Source organism: Mrakia frigida (assembly GCF_051309035.1).
Source record: "Mrakia frigida strain ATCC 22029 unplaced genomic scaffold BDY24scaffold_9, whole genome shotgun sequence".
Lineage (NCBI taxonomy): Eukaryota > Fungi > Basidiomycota > Tremellomycetes > Cystofilobasidiales > Mrakiaceae > Mrakia > Mrakia frigida.
Genome location: NW_027481272.1, coordinates 556,592 through 570,243, shown reverse-complemented (window position 1 = coordinate 570,243; position 13,652 = coordinate 556,592). Strand labels below are relative to the sequence as shown.

The 13,652-nt window shown below is 54.5% G+C and overlaps 4 protein-coding genes across 4 annotated transcripts; 2 read left to right on the top strand and 2 right to left on the bottom strand.

Annotated features, from left to right (window-relative positions):
- Nucleotides 1–188: 188 nt before the first annotated feature.
- PHB2 (prohibitin subunit PHB2) lies at nucleotides 189–2,354 on the top strand. Its single transcript, XM_076639727.1, has 9 exons — nucleotides 189–392; nucleotides 460–508; nucleotides 595–644; nucleotides 768–863; nucleotides 1,011–1,128; nucleotides 1,324–1,441; nucleotides 1,590–1,765; nucleotides 1,963–2,035; nucleotides 2,144–2,354. Exons 1-9 carry the CDS (start codon nucleotides 382–384, stop codon nucleotides 2,191–2,193), a joined length of 741 nt encoding a protein of 246 aa, XP_076498300.1. The 5' UTR covers nucleotides 189–381; the 3' UTR covers nucleotides 2,194–2,354.
- PGI1 (glucose-6-phosphate isomerase) lies at nucleotides 2,301–6,022 on the top strand. The gene is made up of 12 exons (XM_076639726.1): nucleotides 2,301–2,583; nucleotides 2,679–2,906; nucleotides 3,427–3,896; nucleotides 4,019–4,307; nucleotides 4,452–4,519; nucleotides 4,605–4,670; nucleotides 4,810–4,920; nucleotides 5,026–5,087; nucleotides 5,203–5,351; nucleotides 5,492–5,560; nucleotides 5,689–5,780; nucleotides 5,860–6,022. The coding sequence occupies exons 1-12, from the start codon at nucleotides 2,568–2,570 to the stop codon at nucleotides 5,908–5,910; spliced, it is 1,671 nt and encodes a 556-aa protein (XP_076498299.1). The 5' UTR covers nucleotides 2,301–2,567; the 3' UTR covers nucleotides 5,911–6,022.
- On the bottom strand, nucleotides 5,954–9,955 carry BDY24DRAFT_383824 (ferric reductase like transmembrane component-domain-containing protein). Its single transcript, XM_076639725.1, has 16 exons — nucleotides 9,888–9,955; nucleotides 9,548–9,788; nucleotides 9,383–9,392; nucleotides 8,997–9,271; nucleotides 8,845–8,883; nucleotides 8,690–8,745; nucleotides 8,595–8,621; nucleotides 8,415–8,515; nucleotides 8,240–8,338; nucleotides 8,045–8,147; nucleotides 7,951–7,971; nucleotides 7,571–7,870; nucleotides 6,902–7,476; nucleotides 6,551–6,759; nucleotides 6,403–6,439; nucleotides 5,954–6,291 (listed from the first exon to the last, which is right to left on the bottom strand). The coding sequence occupies exons 2-16, from the start codon at nucleotides 9,578–9,580 to the stop codon at nucleotides 6,197–6,199; spliced, it is 1,980 nt and encodes a 659-aa protein (XP_076498298.1). The 5' UTR covers nucleotides 9,581–9,788; nucleotides 9,888–9,955; the 3' UTR covers nucleotides 5,954–6,196.
- Nucleotides 9,932–13,580, bottom strand: SAC6 (fimbrin). The gene is made up of 13 exons (XM_076639724.1): nucleotides 13,544–13,580; nucleotides 13,310–13,400; nucleotides 13,000–13,087; nucleotides 12,625–12,693; nucleotides 12,334–12,483; nucleotides 12,168–12,246; nucleotides 11,688–12,093; nucleotides 11,466–11,592; nucleotides 11,081–11,344; nucleotides 10,757–10,992; nucleotides 10,425–10,672; nucleotides 10,245–10,343; nucleotides 9,932–10,161 (listed from the first exon to the last, which is right to left on the bottom strand). The coding sequence occupies exons 2-13, from the start codon at nucleotides 13,396–13,398 to the stop codon at nucleotides 10,127–10,129; spliced, it is 1,890 nt and encodes a 629-aa protein (XP_076498297.1). The 5' UTR covers nucleotides 13,399–13,400; nucleotides 13,544–13,580; the 3' UTR covers nucleotides 9,932–10,126.
- Between the last annotated feature and the right edge of the window lie 72 nt (nucleotides 13,581–13,652).

Below are 13,652 nucleotides of genomic sequence, written 5' to 3'. Positions count from 1 at the left end.
CTACTGCTTTCAACTCTCTGAGCTGACCTTGCTTCTTCTTTCGATGTAGACCTCGCCAAAATCGCTCGATCGTTCCAGCAGCAGGCGAAGAAGAACTTTGGAGGAGCCGGAGGAGCTGGAGGACCTGGAGGGAAGGGAGCTCTGACCGGTGGAGGAGCTCTCGCTGTTCTCATCGGAGGTGGTCTCCTGATCCAGTCTGCTTTGTTCAACGGTGAGTAAACCTACGAGTTCACGAAGGGGTAGCTCTGAGGGGGAGAATCAGGTGGGAGGACGACGAGGAGGAGGGAAGGAAAGGTGGAAGCTGACCATTCCCCTTCCCTTCCTCCCCTTCCCTCTCTTTCCCCTTTTTCCTTCTCAGTCGATGGAGGTCACAGGGCTATCATGTACTCTCGGTGAGTAACAACGAGCTTCCGAATCTACCTACGAGCTTGAACTGATCTTGTATATCTCCGATCGCAGGCTGGAGGGAATCGGAAAGCAGATCTACCCTGAGGGAACCCATCTCGCCGTGAGTCTCCTCCCTTCTTCCCATCGAGAGTCGTTTGAACTTCCTTCTCTGAAGCTGATATCTACCGCTCTCATCTATCTATACAGATCCCTTGGTTCCAGACTCCCATAGATTTCGACGTTCGAGCCAAGCCTAGGTTCGTCCTTTCCTCCTCCTCCTTCCCTCCTTCGCTCGACCTCACCTTCCGCTTGTCCTCCCCGACCTTTCCTTCGTTTCGAGTTTTGCTGACGCCAACTCTCGCTCGTTGTTGGGATCTCAGAAACATCGCCTCCCTCACCGGAACAAAAGATCTTCAGATGGTCAACATCACCTGTCGTGTGCTTTCTCGACCCGACGTTCCTCATCTGGCCACCATGTTCGTTCAATCTCTCTTCCCTTCCTCTCCCTCGAAGCGAAGCCACATTCGTGGTCTTTAGCCCCTCCTCAGTCGAACATAGCTACTCCCACACTTCTCTTCGACCTCGAGCTGACTCCCTTCTCTTGCTTTCTTCGATCCGAACAGCTACCGTGAGCTCGGAACGGACTACGACGAGCGAGTTCTCCCTTCCATCGTCAACGAGGTCCTCAAGTCCGTCGTCGCTCAGTTCACCGCTGCTCAGATCATTACCATGCGAGAGGCTGTGAGTCTTTCCCGTTTCTTCATCTTCCGTCTTCCTTTCGACCTGCGAGCTCGCACTTGTCGTCAAGCTCTCTCGTCTCCCTCCCCTCCTTCCCCTCCCCTCCCTCCGGTCTCTCGAGCTCACGTCGAAGTTTAGATGAGTACTGACCGCATGCCTTTCTTTCCTTACTTTTGATGACGTCGGTGGGAAATTTAGGTTTCCCGTCTAGTCCGAGAGAACCTCGTTCGACGAGCGGGACAGTTCAACCTCGTCCTCGACGACGTTTCCATCACCCACGTCGCCTTCTCCCCCGAATTCACCCACGCCGTTGAGGGTGAGTCTATTTGACCTTTTCCTCTTTCGACTACCCACACATCCTTTGCACACCTCCCTCTCCCAACTCTCCTTCGTCGACGCGCAACCGCTGACTCTCCTCTCCTCTCCTCCCTCCCTCTCCCTTCTCTCAACCCAATCCCCATCAGCCAAACAAATCGCCCAGCAAACCGCCCAGCGAGCCGCCTTCCTCGTCGACCAGGCCATCCAGGAGAAGCAGTCCATCATCGTTCGAGCCCAGGGAGAGGCCAGGTCGGCAGAGCTGATTGGAGACGCGGTCAAGGCCAACAAGGGGTTCTTGCAACTGAGGAAGTTGGAGGCTGCTGTGAGTTTCGATCTTCCCTTTCCTTGTCCTTTGTTCGTTCAGGGACGCGTTTGTGGTGGGGAGAGGTCGCGTCGGGGAGCCGATCGAGTTGGAAAGAGGACTGAGAACGACGCGAGGGAGGGAAACGGGTTATGAAAGGCGAGGACGAACGAATAACTGACTCCCTCTCCTTCGTTTTTTCTCTACAACAACGACAGCGAGACATCGCTACGGTCCTGTCCAAGAGCGGGAACAAGATCATGCTCGATTCGAATTCGCTTCTGCTCGATGGTGAGAGCTCTCTCTCTCTCTCTCTCTCCCTTCCTCTTCCCTTCTTCCTGCCTTCTCTCTCGCTCACACGAAACGCTGACCTCTTTCCTCTTTTCCGAATCCCTCTAGTCGCGGAGAGCACGAAATCCGAGGAGGCTGGGTTCAAGAACAAGCGATGATGATCACGTCTTCTTTTTGCTCTCGCGTCGTGGCGTCGTTTTAGCGGTTCTGCGTTGGTTTCGAGGAGGGGAGGGAGCGGACGAGGCGGAGGGGAGATCTTTTGGTTTTTTTTTTTTTTTTGGCCTCGAGGATTACCACATCACTTTTCAACGAAAGCGTGAGACAGACTACACACATCGTCTCGAATCGAGAGCGTCAGCTTTTCAAGAGAAGGAGGGAGAATCGGTCGGAAGGGAAAGAGTCTCTCCATCTGCCGCGCCCTCATCAGCCCTCATCGTAATCGACTCTCTTTGGCTTTTTCGTTTCTCTCCTCCAAACCACCACCCACTCCGCTCTTAACCAAACTACTTTCCTTCCTTATCCAACTCTCACTATGTCTCTCGCTTCCGGTTAGTCCTCTCTCTTCCCAATCCCTTTTACGTCGTTATCCCCTTCCTTGCCGTTCGTTCGCTCATCAGAACTCTCCCCTTCCTTCTCCTTCCAGCCCACCCCTCCTGGAAAACTCTCGAATCCCTTCACTCCTCCAAATCCGCCTCCACCTTGATCCTCAAAGATCTCTTCGCCGCCGACCCTAAGCGATTCGAAAAGTATTCAAAGACGTACCAGGCTTCGACCGAGAAGGGAGAGGACGTTGAGATCTTTTTGGATTACTCGAAGAACTTGATCGACGAGGACGTTTGGAAGGCTTTGGTTGGGTTGGCTAGGGAGGCTGGTGAGTTTCCATTAGGATTTGAGGGGTGTGTGTTTTCTTGGAGGAGGGGGTGTCAAGGAGGGAGGAGGGGGAGGAGAGATGGGAGGGAGGAGAGAGACGACGGGCTGAAGGACGGTCCGTTCGTTCGGCCGATTAACAACGGGACGGGAGCGTTGTTTTTTTTTGCTGGTAGAAGGGACGAGAAGGAGAAGTGTATAGAGGAGAGCTAGGTGCTTGGAGCGATTCGAAGACGGGAGAGCAGAGCGAAGGAGGGAGAAGGAACGAATCGAACATGAGCTTCGATTCGGATGGGGGAAACGAGACGGAGCGAAGAGATTCCTCTTCCTTTTTTTTTTCCATCGTCTCTCTGGTAGAGTTTCTCTAGACGATCAACTCTTCTATTCCCATCTCAGGACCGACGTCTCCCCTTCTCGCTCTCGCTCTTCTCTCTCGTTTCTCAACAAAGCTGACCTCATCTCGCCCCTCCCTCCCCTTCCTTCCCCTTCTCTCTCTCCCTCTCTCTCCCTCCCCTTCCCTCCAGGCGTCGAGCAAAACCGAGACGACATGTTCGCTGGAAAGCACATCAACACCTCCGAGGACCGAGCCGTCCTCCACATCGCTCTCCGAAACCTCTCGCACTGGAAGATCGACGAACCCGGAACCGAGGAGGTCTTCGAGGTTCTCGACCACATCAAGGTCTTCTCCGACTCGGTTCGCTCAGGAGAGTGGAAGGGATACACCGGAAAGACCATCACCGACGTCGTCAACATTGGAATCGGAGGATCCGACTTGGGTCCCGTCATGGTCACCGAGGCGTTGAAGGATTACTCAAAGAGGGATCTCAAGATGCACTTTGTGTCCAACATCGACGGAACCCATCTCGTCGAGGAGTTGAAGGAGTGCAACCCTGAGACGACTCTTTTCATCATCGCTTCCAAGACGTTCACTACTCAGGAGACCATCACCAACGCTGAGAGTGCTAGGGATTGGTTCCTCGCTGCCGCTAAGGACGTTCGTCCCGTCTCTCTTCTTTCCTTTCCCTCCTCCCTCGCCTCTCCTCTCCTTCCCCTCTCCTTTTTTCTCAACCTGACTCCTCCCTCTCTCCTCTCTCCCACCTCACCTCCCACACCCAGAAATCCCACGTCGCCAAACACTTTGTCGCCCTCTCCACCAACACCTCGGCCGTCACCGCGTTCGGAATCTCGGAGGCCAACATGTTCAAGTTCTGGGACTGGGTCGGTGGACGATACTCGTTCTGGTCCGCCATCGGTCTCTCCATCGCTCTCGCCATCGGGTTCGAGAACTTTGAGCAGCTCCTCGCGGGAGCCCACGAGATGGACAAGCACTTCAAGACCGCTCCTCTCGAGGAGAACTTGCCTGTGATCTTGGCGTTGGTCGGGATTTGGTACAACGATTTCTACGGTGAGTCGTCTTTAACGCTTTTTGTTTTCGTTTGAGGAAACAGAGGGAGGAGGGGAGGGAGGAGAGGGTTCGAACGAGAGCTGACTTTCTCTCGCACACGCGTCTTCTCCTTCCCTCGACGCTCTCTCGTTCTTTTCTTCGCAGGTGCCCAGACTCAGGCTCTTCTTCCTTACGATCAGTACATGCACAAGTTCGCTGATTACTTCCAGCAGGTTTGTTCTCTTTCCTTCCTCTCCCTTTCGTTTCCTTGGAACGTCGACGAGCGGAGCTGACCTTTCCTTCCACTTCGACTCCCAGGGAGACATGGAGTCCGACGGAAAGTTCGTCACCAAGGATGGACACCGAGTTGATTACCAGACTGGAGTGCGTTACCTACCTTCTTCTGCTTTCCTTCTTTTTTTTTTCGAACTCTCGACGTCGAGACCTCGGAAGGAAATCGAAGGGTTGTTGGAAGAACTCTCGCTGACCGACCGTTCGTTTCCTCGTTCGTTTTCTTTTAAAGCCCATCATCTGGGGACAAGCCGGAACCAACGGACAGCACGCTTTCTACCAGCTCATCCACCAGGGAACCAAGCTCATCCCTTGCGATTTCCTCGCTCCCGTTCAGTCGCTCGTGAGCCCTTTCTCTCTCTCTCGCACGCGTTTCGTTTCGTTCGTCGAACCCCGAACTGACCCCTTCGTGTTCTTTGACGCGTTGGTTTGGACGTTCTTTTTTTAGAACCCCATCGCTGGAGGAAAGCACCACGAGATCCTTCTTTCCAACTTCTTCGCTCAGCCTGAGTGAGTCCTCGTCTCCCTCCCCTTCCCTTTTCCTTCCTCCTCCCTTCCTCCTCTCGAACGAAAACGAACCGCTCACCCCTCTCTCCTCCCTTCGTTTCTCGTTGTTTGAATCAAGGGCCCTCGCCTTTGGGAAAACCGAGGAAGCCGTTCGAGAGGAGCTCGGTGCCGCCGCGTCCAACGAGGCCCTCCTCAAGTCCAAGGTCTTCGAGGGGAACAAGCCTACCAACTCGATCTTCTTCCAGAAGATGACGCCTGCTACGCTTGGTGAGTCCCTTTCCCTCCCCTTGGTTTGGGTTTCCAAACGAGACGGGTCGAGCGTGCGTTCGGTTGGTTGGGTTGGTGAAACGAGAGCTGACTCTCGTTCGACGCGTTTTTTTCTTTTCTTTCGTGACGGTGTGGATTAGGATCCCTGGTCGCCATGTACGAGCACAAGATCTTCGTTCAGGGAACCATCTGGGGGATCAACTCGTTCGGTTCGTTCTCTCTCTCCTCCTTTCCTCCCTCTCCCTCCCTCCCTTTTTTTTCCTTCTCGTCTCGTCTCGTCTCGTCTCGTCTCGTCCTAACCAACCCTCCTCTCCTTTCGCTTTCGCACGATTGCCAGATCAAATGGGAGTCGAACTCGGTAAAGTCCTCGCCAAGAACATCCTCGGACAGCTCGCTAGTCCGGAGAAGGTGGTCGGACACGACTCGTCGGTGAGTAGTCGCTCCGTCTCGATTCCTCCTTCCTTTGTTTCGTTTCGAGTTGTCCTGACTCGTTTTCCTTGTTGGACAGACGACCGGGTTGATCCACTACTACCAGAGCAAACAGATCCTCAGGAAGTAGACTAGGAGGAGGGACCAAAGGGGCAAAGGGGGGCAGGTTTAGATGCGACTTTTAGGGTGGGCAGGTGGTGCGACGGGGAACGGAACGAACGAATCTCATGGGGTTTTCTTGATCTCTCTCTCGCCTTCTTCTCTCTTGAAAGGAAAGGTGTCGTCGTTCGTTATAGATAGAATCCTAAAGGTCGTGAAGAAGGGGGAGAGAATGAAGAGAGAACGAAGAGAGAGAGAGAGAGAGAGCCGGGGCAGAGTCTAGTCTAAGTTTAAGAGAAGAGAAGTGTCGGTAGGGTCTAATCGAACAGTTCCACCTCGACTCGGACGTCCCCCCCTAGGTCTCCTCGACCGACTCGAGCGGGATCGCAGGTTGCTGTGGCTGCGTCGACGACTGTGAGTGAGAGAGAGAGAGAGAAGAACGAGGGGGAGGGACGGGACGGGAGGGGATGGTCAGCGACGAGAGCGGGAAGGAAAGGAAGATGGGCAGGGAGGGGAGACGTACCAGCGTCGCTTAGACTTGAAGGACCACAGACGATCACCTGTGCGAGAGTTTCGAGAAAAAAAAAGCACAGGGGGGGGGGTCAGCTCGGTGAAGGAAAAACAAAGGAACGACGAGAAGAGAAACGACGACCTCGTCGACGGCGACCAACCTGAACGCGTCCCTCCGCTTCGTCCGAGGCTTGCTGCAGGATCTCCCTGATCTCGGGACGTCCCTTCTGAGCGTTCAGGAAAGCGTGGTACTCTGCGTCCTCGGGGAGTTTGATGGACGTTGGACCGGTGAAGTGGAAGTGGGTTGTGAGACGGAGGGAGGAGGGGAGGAGGGAGACGAGATGAGGGAGGGGGATCCAGGCGAGATGATCTGAGACGGAGAGAAAAAAAAAGGAGATGAGAAGGGAACGAGTGTCAGTGTGATGGTGAGGGGGAAGAAGAAGAAGAAGAAGGGAAAAGACGACGAGATCGGAACGGGGCTGAGAAGAAAGCGGGAAGAAAGTTCGACTCACGTTCCTCTCGGACACTCCAAACCAACACCATCTTCCTCACGTCCCCTTGCTTCCTCAAGATCTGTCTCCATATCGCACTAACGAAAGCGATCCCAGTCCCTCCAGCGACCATCACCAACGTCTCGACGCCATGGAGGTGCGGTGGAACGCCGTACGGGCCTTCGATGAGCACGGGAGTCGTGAGCGGCGAGTGTTTAGGTGCAGCGGCAGCTTTGTTGTATAAGCGACGAGTGAGAGAGGAGTGGGGAGTGACGATGAAGATCATCTGGTTGTTGGAGTTGAAGGGAGGGAGGAGAGGAGCCGCGTTCGTTTCGGGAGGTGGATCGATTCCGGAGGGAGGGTAGGAGGTTGAAGGGGTGGAGATGTGGGTTGAAGTGGTTGGTGATCCGGAAGAGAGATGAGGGAGAGGGTGGTAGGATCCGGGAGTTGGGGAGGTGTAGAGGGAGGAGGGAGGAGATCCGGAGGAGATGAGAGGGAGCGTTTCCGCTATTGACGTCGGCGAGTCTTGAGAGAAGATGGAGGCTGACAAGCGTTTGGAAGGTGGCGATGGGATGCTAGCTATACTGAATGGATGCCTGAGGAGAGATGAATCGACAAGGAAAAGACGCGTGAGTGACAATTCGGCGAGACGACGACGGGAACGAGAAGGATCCAGGAAAGACGACTCACCACTCTGCCAGTCCGAGACCTCGTCCAACAAACGAGAGCTGAACCCACTGCCCAGACTCCCATATCACTCCTTCCGCCAGATCCACCGTGATCTTCATCGCTCGCTCGTCCAAGATCTCGACCAACGCCGAAGCAGGTCCGAGCGAGGAGACGATGCTTTGCACCGATGCTTCTCGATTCTTCCGGAGCCGATCTTCTAGAGGAGCGATAACGTGGTGGTGGAGGAGCAAGAAGACTCGATGAAGACGAGTGGAGAAGTAGATGGCCATGGCGAGGGCGGGTCCGAGGAAGCGATCCTTCCTGAAAGAGGAAGAACGAGACGCGTCAGTCTTTGTCTCTCCGTGACTTCGTTTCGCCGTATACTCGAGCGAAGTGCTCACCAGTGGAAATAGCAAGCGACGCTGTTGAAAGGAGGAAACGTGTCAGTGAGCGAACGTTCGTGAACTGAGCGTCGCAGAGCGGGAGGGGACTCACAAGAACAACGTCGAGCCAACGACGTGAGAGACGAGGAAGACCTCATGGTAGTTCTTCCTGACCCAAGGGAGACTCATCACGACGATGACGACGAAGGCGAGGGCTGCGAGAAAGAAGCGAAAGTCAGCAAGCAGTCGAACTCGGACGAAAACCGACGCGTCTTCGTCTCTCCCTCCTCGAAAAGAAACAACTCACCTGCGACGATGCCCCAGAAGTAGTAAGCCTTCTGAATATGCACCCAGAGGTAGTTCCAGCTACTCTCAGACTGGAAGATGTACGAGCCGTAGATCCCAACTGCGAAGAAGAAGAGCACGAGCGTCAGGAAAAGGGCAAGGACGACGAGTCGAGACGAGACGCAGAGTGAACGAACTGTGAACGGCTCCCAATCCGAAAGTCGACCAACCAACCCATCGATGGAACCAAACGAGGTCCTGTAGACTCGTCCCAGTGAGCCAGGAAATAGCGTTCTTCCTGTGAAAGGAGACCAAGGGAATCAGAAAGGAGCCTCGGGCGAAGAAGAGTTAGCCAATCGAAAACGAGACGCGCTCACCTTGTCACGAGAAGCATGATTAAGGGACTGAAGGAGGGAGGGAACGGTTAGCGAGAAGAGAGGTAAGTAGATGTGAGCGTGAAGATTCGACTCACAACTGCATGAAGCAAAGGTTCCCAGCTCGGTTGGCGATGAGTCGGTCCTTGGGCATCTGAGGAGGGGGAGGAGAAAGAGAGGAGGGAGGTTCGTCGAATCAGTTCCTTCGATGCTCTGGGAGGTCATGATCAGCTCAGGGAAGAGAGTAACTTACAGCGTAGACCTCAGGATCCTTCGGAGGACTCGTATGGACCTGTGGAGGGAGACATCGAGCGAGAAAAAAAGGAGAGAGAGCGGCACATCAGTTCTCGTGTCTTCCTTCCCGCTCTTTTCATGCTCGACAAACAGTAAGAGAACGAAACTCACCCAGCAAGCAAGGAAGTCGTAGATGGCCAAGAAGGAGAAGAGAGAGATCATTCCCCGATTCCCTCTCAGATCCCAACGAAGCTTCCCTTCACCAAGAACGAGTCTCCCCATCGCCCATTTCCGAAGCCCTGTCGCCCATGCTCTCGACCTGGACGAAGAGAGCGGTTGTTTCTTGAAGTGGTTGATGGAGAAAGGGAGGAAGACAAGGAGGGCGATGACGAGGTAGAGAGCGAAGGGGATGTAGTAGTTGAGTGCGGACTGGAACCTCAAGTCGCCTGAGAGCGAGGCAACGGAGAGGAGAGGGGTTGACGAGGACGAGGAGCGAGAGTCAGTACGAAGAAAAAAGGTGAGAGAGAAAGGAGACGTAGGGGAGGGAGAGTACGAACTGTAGAAGGGCTGGGATCAACAGATCAAGGAGGAAGAATGAAAAGAGGAAAAATCAGCAGGGGTAATCAGTTTAGATTGGGGGGTTTTCCGACCCGAGCTTCCTTCCCTCCTTCCTTCCTTCCCTCCCCTTCCGTCTCTCCCTCAAGCAGAATGGACGAACTCACCGAGTTGATATCATCACCTCCGTGAGGCCTCATCTGTGGAGCGAACGAGAAAGAGTGGGTATGAAGAGGGGGGGAAGAGAGGAAGGGTGTGAGTGGTGGAAGAGAAGAGAGGAAAAGGGTGCTCGAGTTTGAATTGGACCTCTCGTTCAGCCCCTTCTCAACCGAGGGCTCCTTCTCGCGCCGTGGCTCCCTTCCTGGATTCGGATTCGCCCGAGTATCTACCTGACGAAGCTCTCCTCTCCTTCCAGCAGAAAAGGAAGGTGAAAAAGCTTCAGCTCGAACAACAACAAAAGAAAGCGTCGATTTCCGCGAAGATCCGAGATCCGAAAAGCGTGCTCACCTTCGCGTCCCTCTCGTTCCCTCCCCTTTCCCTCGAGCAAGCCAGAGAGATCATCAAGACATTCAAATCACACGCTCGCACAGAAGTAAGAAAGAAGGAAGCAAGCAAGAACATAAGACACAGATTAAACTACGAACGACGAGAGAGCTCCAAATCGAGCTCCTCCCTCCTCCTCCGAAAAAACACCAAGCAACTCTCTTCGACCGAAAACTGTCGAAGCTGCTTTCGGAGAAACCACTCTACACGCCAGTCGAGTGAGCCATGATGGCGGCGACTGAGATGAGGAGAAGAGGGGGAGAAGGTAGTCAGTGAACGAGCAAAGCAAAACGAGGAAAGAAGAAGGAAGATGGTGCTCACCGAAAGTCAACCTCAGCTTGGGCTTCTCCTCGACCAGATCCTCAGCGACGACGAACACGACTCCACCGAGCTTCCTGAGCACCGAGATGGCCAAACGAGCTACGAAAGGCAAGAAAAAGCCAAAGACGAGTCAGCAAGGACTTCTCGGTCGTCGAGATCGAGTTTCGAAAGCGGGCTCACCGTTCAGCTTGCACTCATCATCATCCCTTCCAGGCTCAACCAAGTTCTGATCCACGATTCCAGGACGGAGCGAGTCCACGAGATCGAGGAAGAAGTGTCCGTTCCTGAGCGTCGCGTCCTTCAGACTCCTCATCGACGACGTCTTGCCCGAGTTCTTGACCGTCTCGTTCGCCCACTTGACGATCTCAGTATCGGTGACTCCCTTTCCGTTCCGAGAGAGGGAGGCGAGGGTCTTGTCGATGTTGAGCCTGTGCGTCAAGGAAGAATGGAATCGTTCGAGAGGTCAGCGAAAGGAAGGAGGAGGAGGAGCGACGACGTCAAGCTGGACGGACCTCATCAACTGCCAGACGAGACCGAGGACGAGGGTCTTGGTGCCATCGACGATATCGGCTCCCTGGATTCCGACCATCCTCATTCCGTTGGCGGAAGCGAGATCGATGGCGTAGTTGGTGTTTTCGACGGCCTTGAATCGAGAGAGCTCCTGTCCCTCCTTGGGCTTGGTGACTCGTCGCCAGATGACGGATCCGGGAACGACCTTGTCGAAGGCTTGAAGAAGCACCGATCCGTCCTGATTGAGACGAAAATGCATCGAAGAAAGAAGTCAGCCGAAACCTCGAAGGAGGTTGGAGAAGACAACGAGAGAAGGTCGAACGAACCTTCAGATCCTCGAACAAGTTGTAGACTCCAGGCTCAACATCCAACGAGTTCAACCACAAGGTGAAGACCCTAGCCTCCCTCTCTCCCTCGGCATCGAAGTCCTCGACCTCAGGAGGAGCCTCGGATTCCTCGAGCGGCTCGAGTCCAGGCCAGGTGTTGAAGAGATGAGCGACGAAGGCGAGGTTGAGCTTGGGGTTTCCAGCGACGAGAGAGGAGGGAGTGAGGTATTTTCGGCATCCGATTCGGTCGGCGTTTTGGAGGACCTGTAAAGCAAGGAGGGGAAGGAGAAAGGGGAAACGCGTCAGTTTGAGTTCAAGAACGAACGAAGGACGAGACGCGCCACGATTTCGAGTGAGAAGAGAGACAAGAAGGCTGAGAACTGACCTGTTCAGCACGCTGGTGGAGATCCTGGGTCTGAAGAGGAGCTCGAGAGCACTCGTCGGGCTTGAGCTGGTTGAGGAGGACGGCGTAGTTCTCAGCGTCGCAGACGTCCTTCGAGAAGTTGTTGACTCTACATCAATCAAAGTACGAGCGAATCGAGTCAGCTCTTGTCGATAACATGACTTCTTGAGAGCTTGAGAGAAAGAAGGGGAAGGAGAGACTCACCGTCGAGGCCAGTTGGCGGCCTTGAGATGGAAATTGAACCACCTCAACAAAATCTGATCAGGAGGCAGCCTCAAGAACTCCTCCAAGGTCTCTCCATCATCCAGCAACCTGTAGAGCTCGGGGTGGTGCTTGATGTCGATCTTGCTGAGGAGACCTCGTCGAATGATCTGCCAGATGAGTCCGAGGATGAGATGTTCGGTTCCGTTGGCGATGTCGGTAGGACCGATGTTGACGACCGAGCATCCGATACCCTTGGACGACGAGATGACAATGTTGTTGTTCTCTGTGATCTGGAAGGCGTTGAGAGCTTTGGGCTTGCCCTTGAAGACGGAGGGTTTGTTGAGAACTCGCTCGTCGATGGTGTCAGGAACGGAGTCGTTGATGAGCTTGGAGAGGATGAGACCGTCTGTTTCGAGGAAGAAAGGGAAACGTAAGTTCAACGAGAGCAATACGAGAAGGTCGAGATGATACCGAACGAACCTCGGCACTCGTCGAAGATCTGCATCGTGTGTTCGGGGATGGGAAGGAGATGTCCAACGTCCTTGTCTCCTGCGAGAACCTAGAAGGACGGACGAGCCACATCGACAGACAGAAGCGTCAGCTACAAGCTCGAAGGAATGTCATCCTCGGCTCGGGATCTACTCACCCCGTTGATGTGGTTGGTGAAACTGCTCCTCTCGTCGTCGGCCATCGTGTGCTGAGCGTTACTTCCTGCTGATCCCTTGACGGTGACCTTTCCTCCCTTGCTAGCGAGAATAGGAGCAGCGTTGGCGGTTTCACGAAGAGTGGTGACGAGCTGTTAGAAAGGAGAAGCCGAGCAGAGGGAGGGAAGAAGGAAGGACGGGGAGAAGGAAGGAAGGTCGAGGTCAGCTTCGAGCTCACAAGAGAGCTCTCTCTCCATCTTGCTCTCTCCTCCGAACTAAAGATCGATACGTACAGCAACCCAATCCTCAAGCTCTACTCGTCCCGACGAATCGATATCCACCGTCTTGAGGGTTTCTCGAATCTGGTTGAAGGACGAAAGGAACAGATCGTCATCAGCTTGGGAGCTCGCTCTCCTCCTTCTTGCCTGTTGTGGTCCCTCTTGAGCTAGATCCTCCACCCCTTCGGCCAAGCTCACAGCTCAACACTGCACGCCATTCGAGTCTCCATTCTCCTCAGCGACTGTTGCCAAACTCCCGGAGATACTAGCGCTCTCGCACGCCCGTCCCCTGGCCTCCTCCGACCCTTCCTCCCATCTTTCCTCCTCTCCCTGCCATCCAGCCCACCTCTCTCACCTCGCCTATCCTGAACGGTGCAAAGCTCCACTCACCTGATCGTAGTTCCCCTCTCCAGCCTCCTCCAACCCAGCGATCACAGAAGCCTTATCGAGCGAACCTTTCTCGTCGACATCGATCTTGCTGTTCAAGTCGTCCGAAGTCCGTCCGAGTGCGAGCGAGGGAAGCGAGGATTACGGTCGAGAGAGGAGGGAGCCGAGTGTAGCAAGAGCGATGTGGAGATCGAGCGATGTAAAGGAAAGAAGATTGAAAGGGAAAAGGGAAGAGTGAAGCGAGAGACGTCAGCACCTTCGTTTCCTTCCTTCTCTCCCTTTGACCTCTCCACGAAGCAGCCCTCTCACTCACGCAAACTTGTTGATGATATCCTCCATGTCCCCCGCGGGAACCTGAGGGTACTTCCTCCCTAGTTTCATCTTTTGAAGTCCGGACGCCATGTCTTGAAAGAACAAAGGAAGGTGGAGGAGAGATGGAGGGGAGCGAGAGAGGTCAGCGTTTCGTTCGAGGGCTTCCTTCTTGTGCGCTGGAGCGACTTCGGAGGAGAGATGGGATCGGAGCGCAGAGTAAATAGGAGAAACTGACTGATTTGGGGAGTTTGGTGTGGGAAGCGAGGTGGGTGTTGGAGGTTTGGAACCGTCGAAGCTTGCGGGCGAAGAGGCCGCCTAGATTTCGAGGTGAGCGAGTCGTCATT

What these genes read in the sequence shown, in the direction of transcription:
- BDY24DRAFT_383824 (XM_076639725.1), bottom strand. Translation starts at nt 9,580, where the DNA reads ATGAGGCCTCACGGAGGTGATGATATCAACTCG. An exon ending in ACGACTTCCTTGCTTGCTGG is followed by an intron (nt 8,884 to 8,996) that starts GTGAGTTTCGTT and finishes CTCCCTCCACAG; the next exon opens with GTCCATACGAGTCCTCCGAA. An exon ending in CGGATTGGGAGCCGTTCACA is followed by an intron (nt 8,339 to 8,414) that starts GTTCGTTCACTC and finishes TCTTCTTCGCAG; the next exon opens with TTGGGATCTACGGCTCGTAC.
- PHB2 (XM_076639727.1), top strand. An exon ending in CTGAGGGAACCCATCTCGCC is followed by an intron (nt 509 to 594) that starts GTGAGTCTCCTC and finishes CTATCTATACAG; the next exon opens with ATCCCTTGGTTCCAGACTCC. An exon ending in TGAGGAAGTTGGAGGCTGCT is followed by an intron (nt 1,766 to 1,962) that starts GTGAGTTTCGAT and finishes CAACAACGACAG; the next exon opens with CGAGACATCGCTACGGTCCT.
- PGI1 (XM_076639726.1), top strand. An exon ending in TTGGTACAACGATTTCTACG is followed by an intron (nt 4,308 to 4,451) that starts GTGAGTCGTCTT and finishes TTTTCTTCGCAG; the next exon opens with GTGCCCAGACTCAGGCTCTT. An exon ending in GATGACGCCTGCTACGCTTG is followed by an intron (nt 5,352 to 5,491) that starts GTGAGTCCCTTT and finishes GGTGTGGATTAG; the next exon opens with GATCCCTGGTCGCCATGTAC.
- SAC6 (XM_076639724.1), bottom strand. Translation starts at nt 13,398, where the DNA reads ATGGCGTCCGGACTTCAAAAGATGAAACTAGGGAGGAAGTACCCTCAG. An exon ending in GCCGCCAACTGGCCTCGACG is followed by an intron (nt 11,593 to 11,687) that starts GTGAGTCTCTCC and finishes TGATTGATGTAG; the next exon opens with AGTCAACAACTTCTCGAAGG. An exon ending in ACTTGTTCGAGGATCTGAAG is followed by an intron (nt 10,993 to 11,080) that starts GTTCGTTCGACC and finishes CGTCTCAATCAG; the next exon opens with GACGGATCGGTGCTTCTTCA.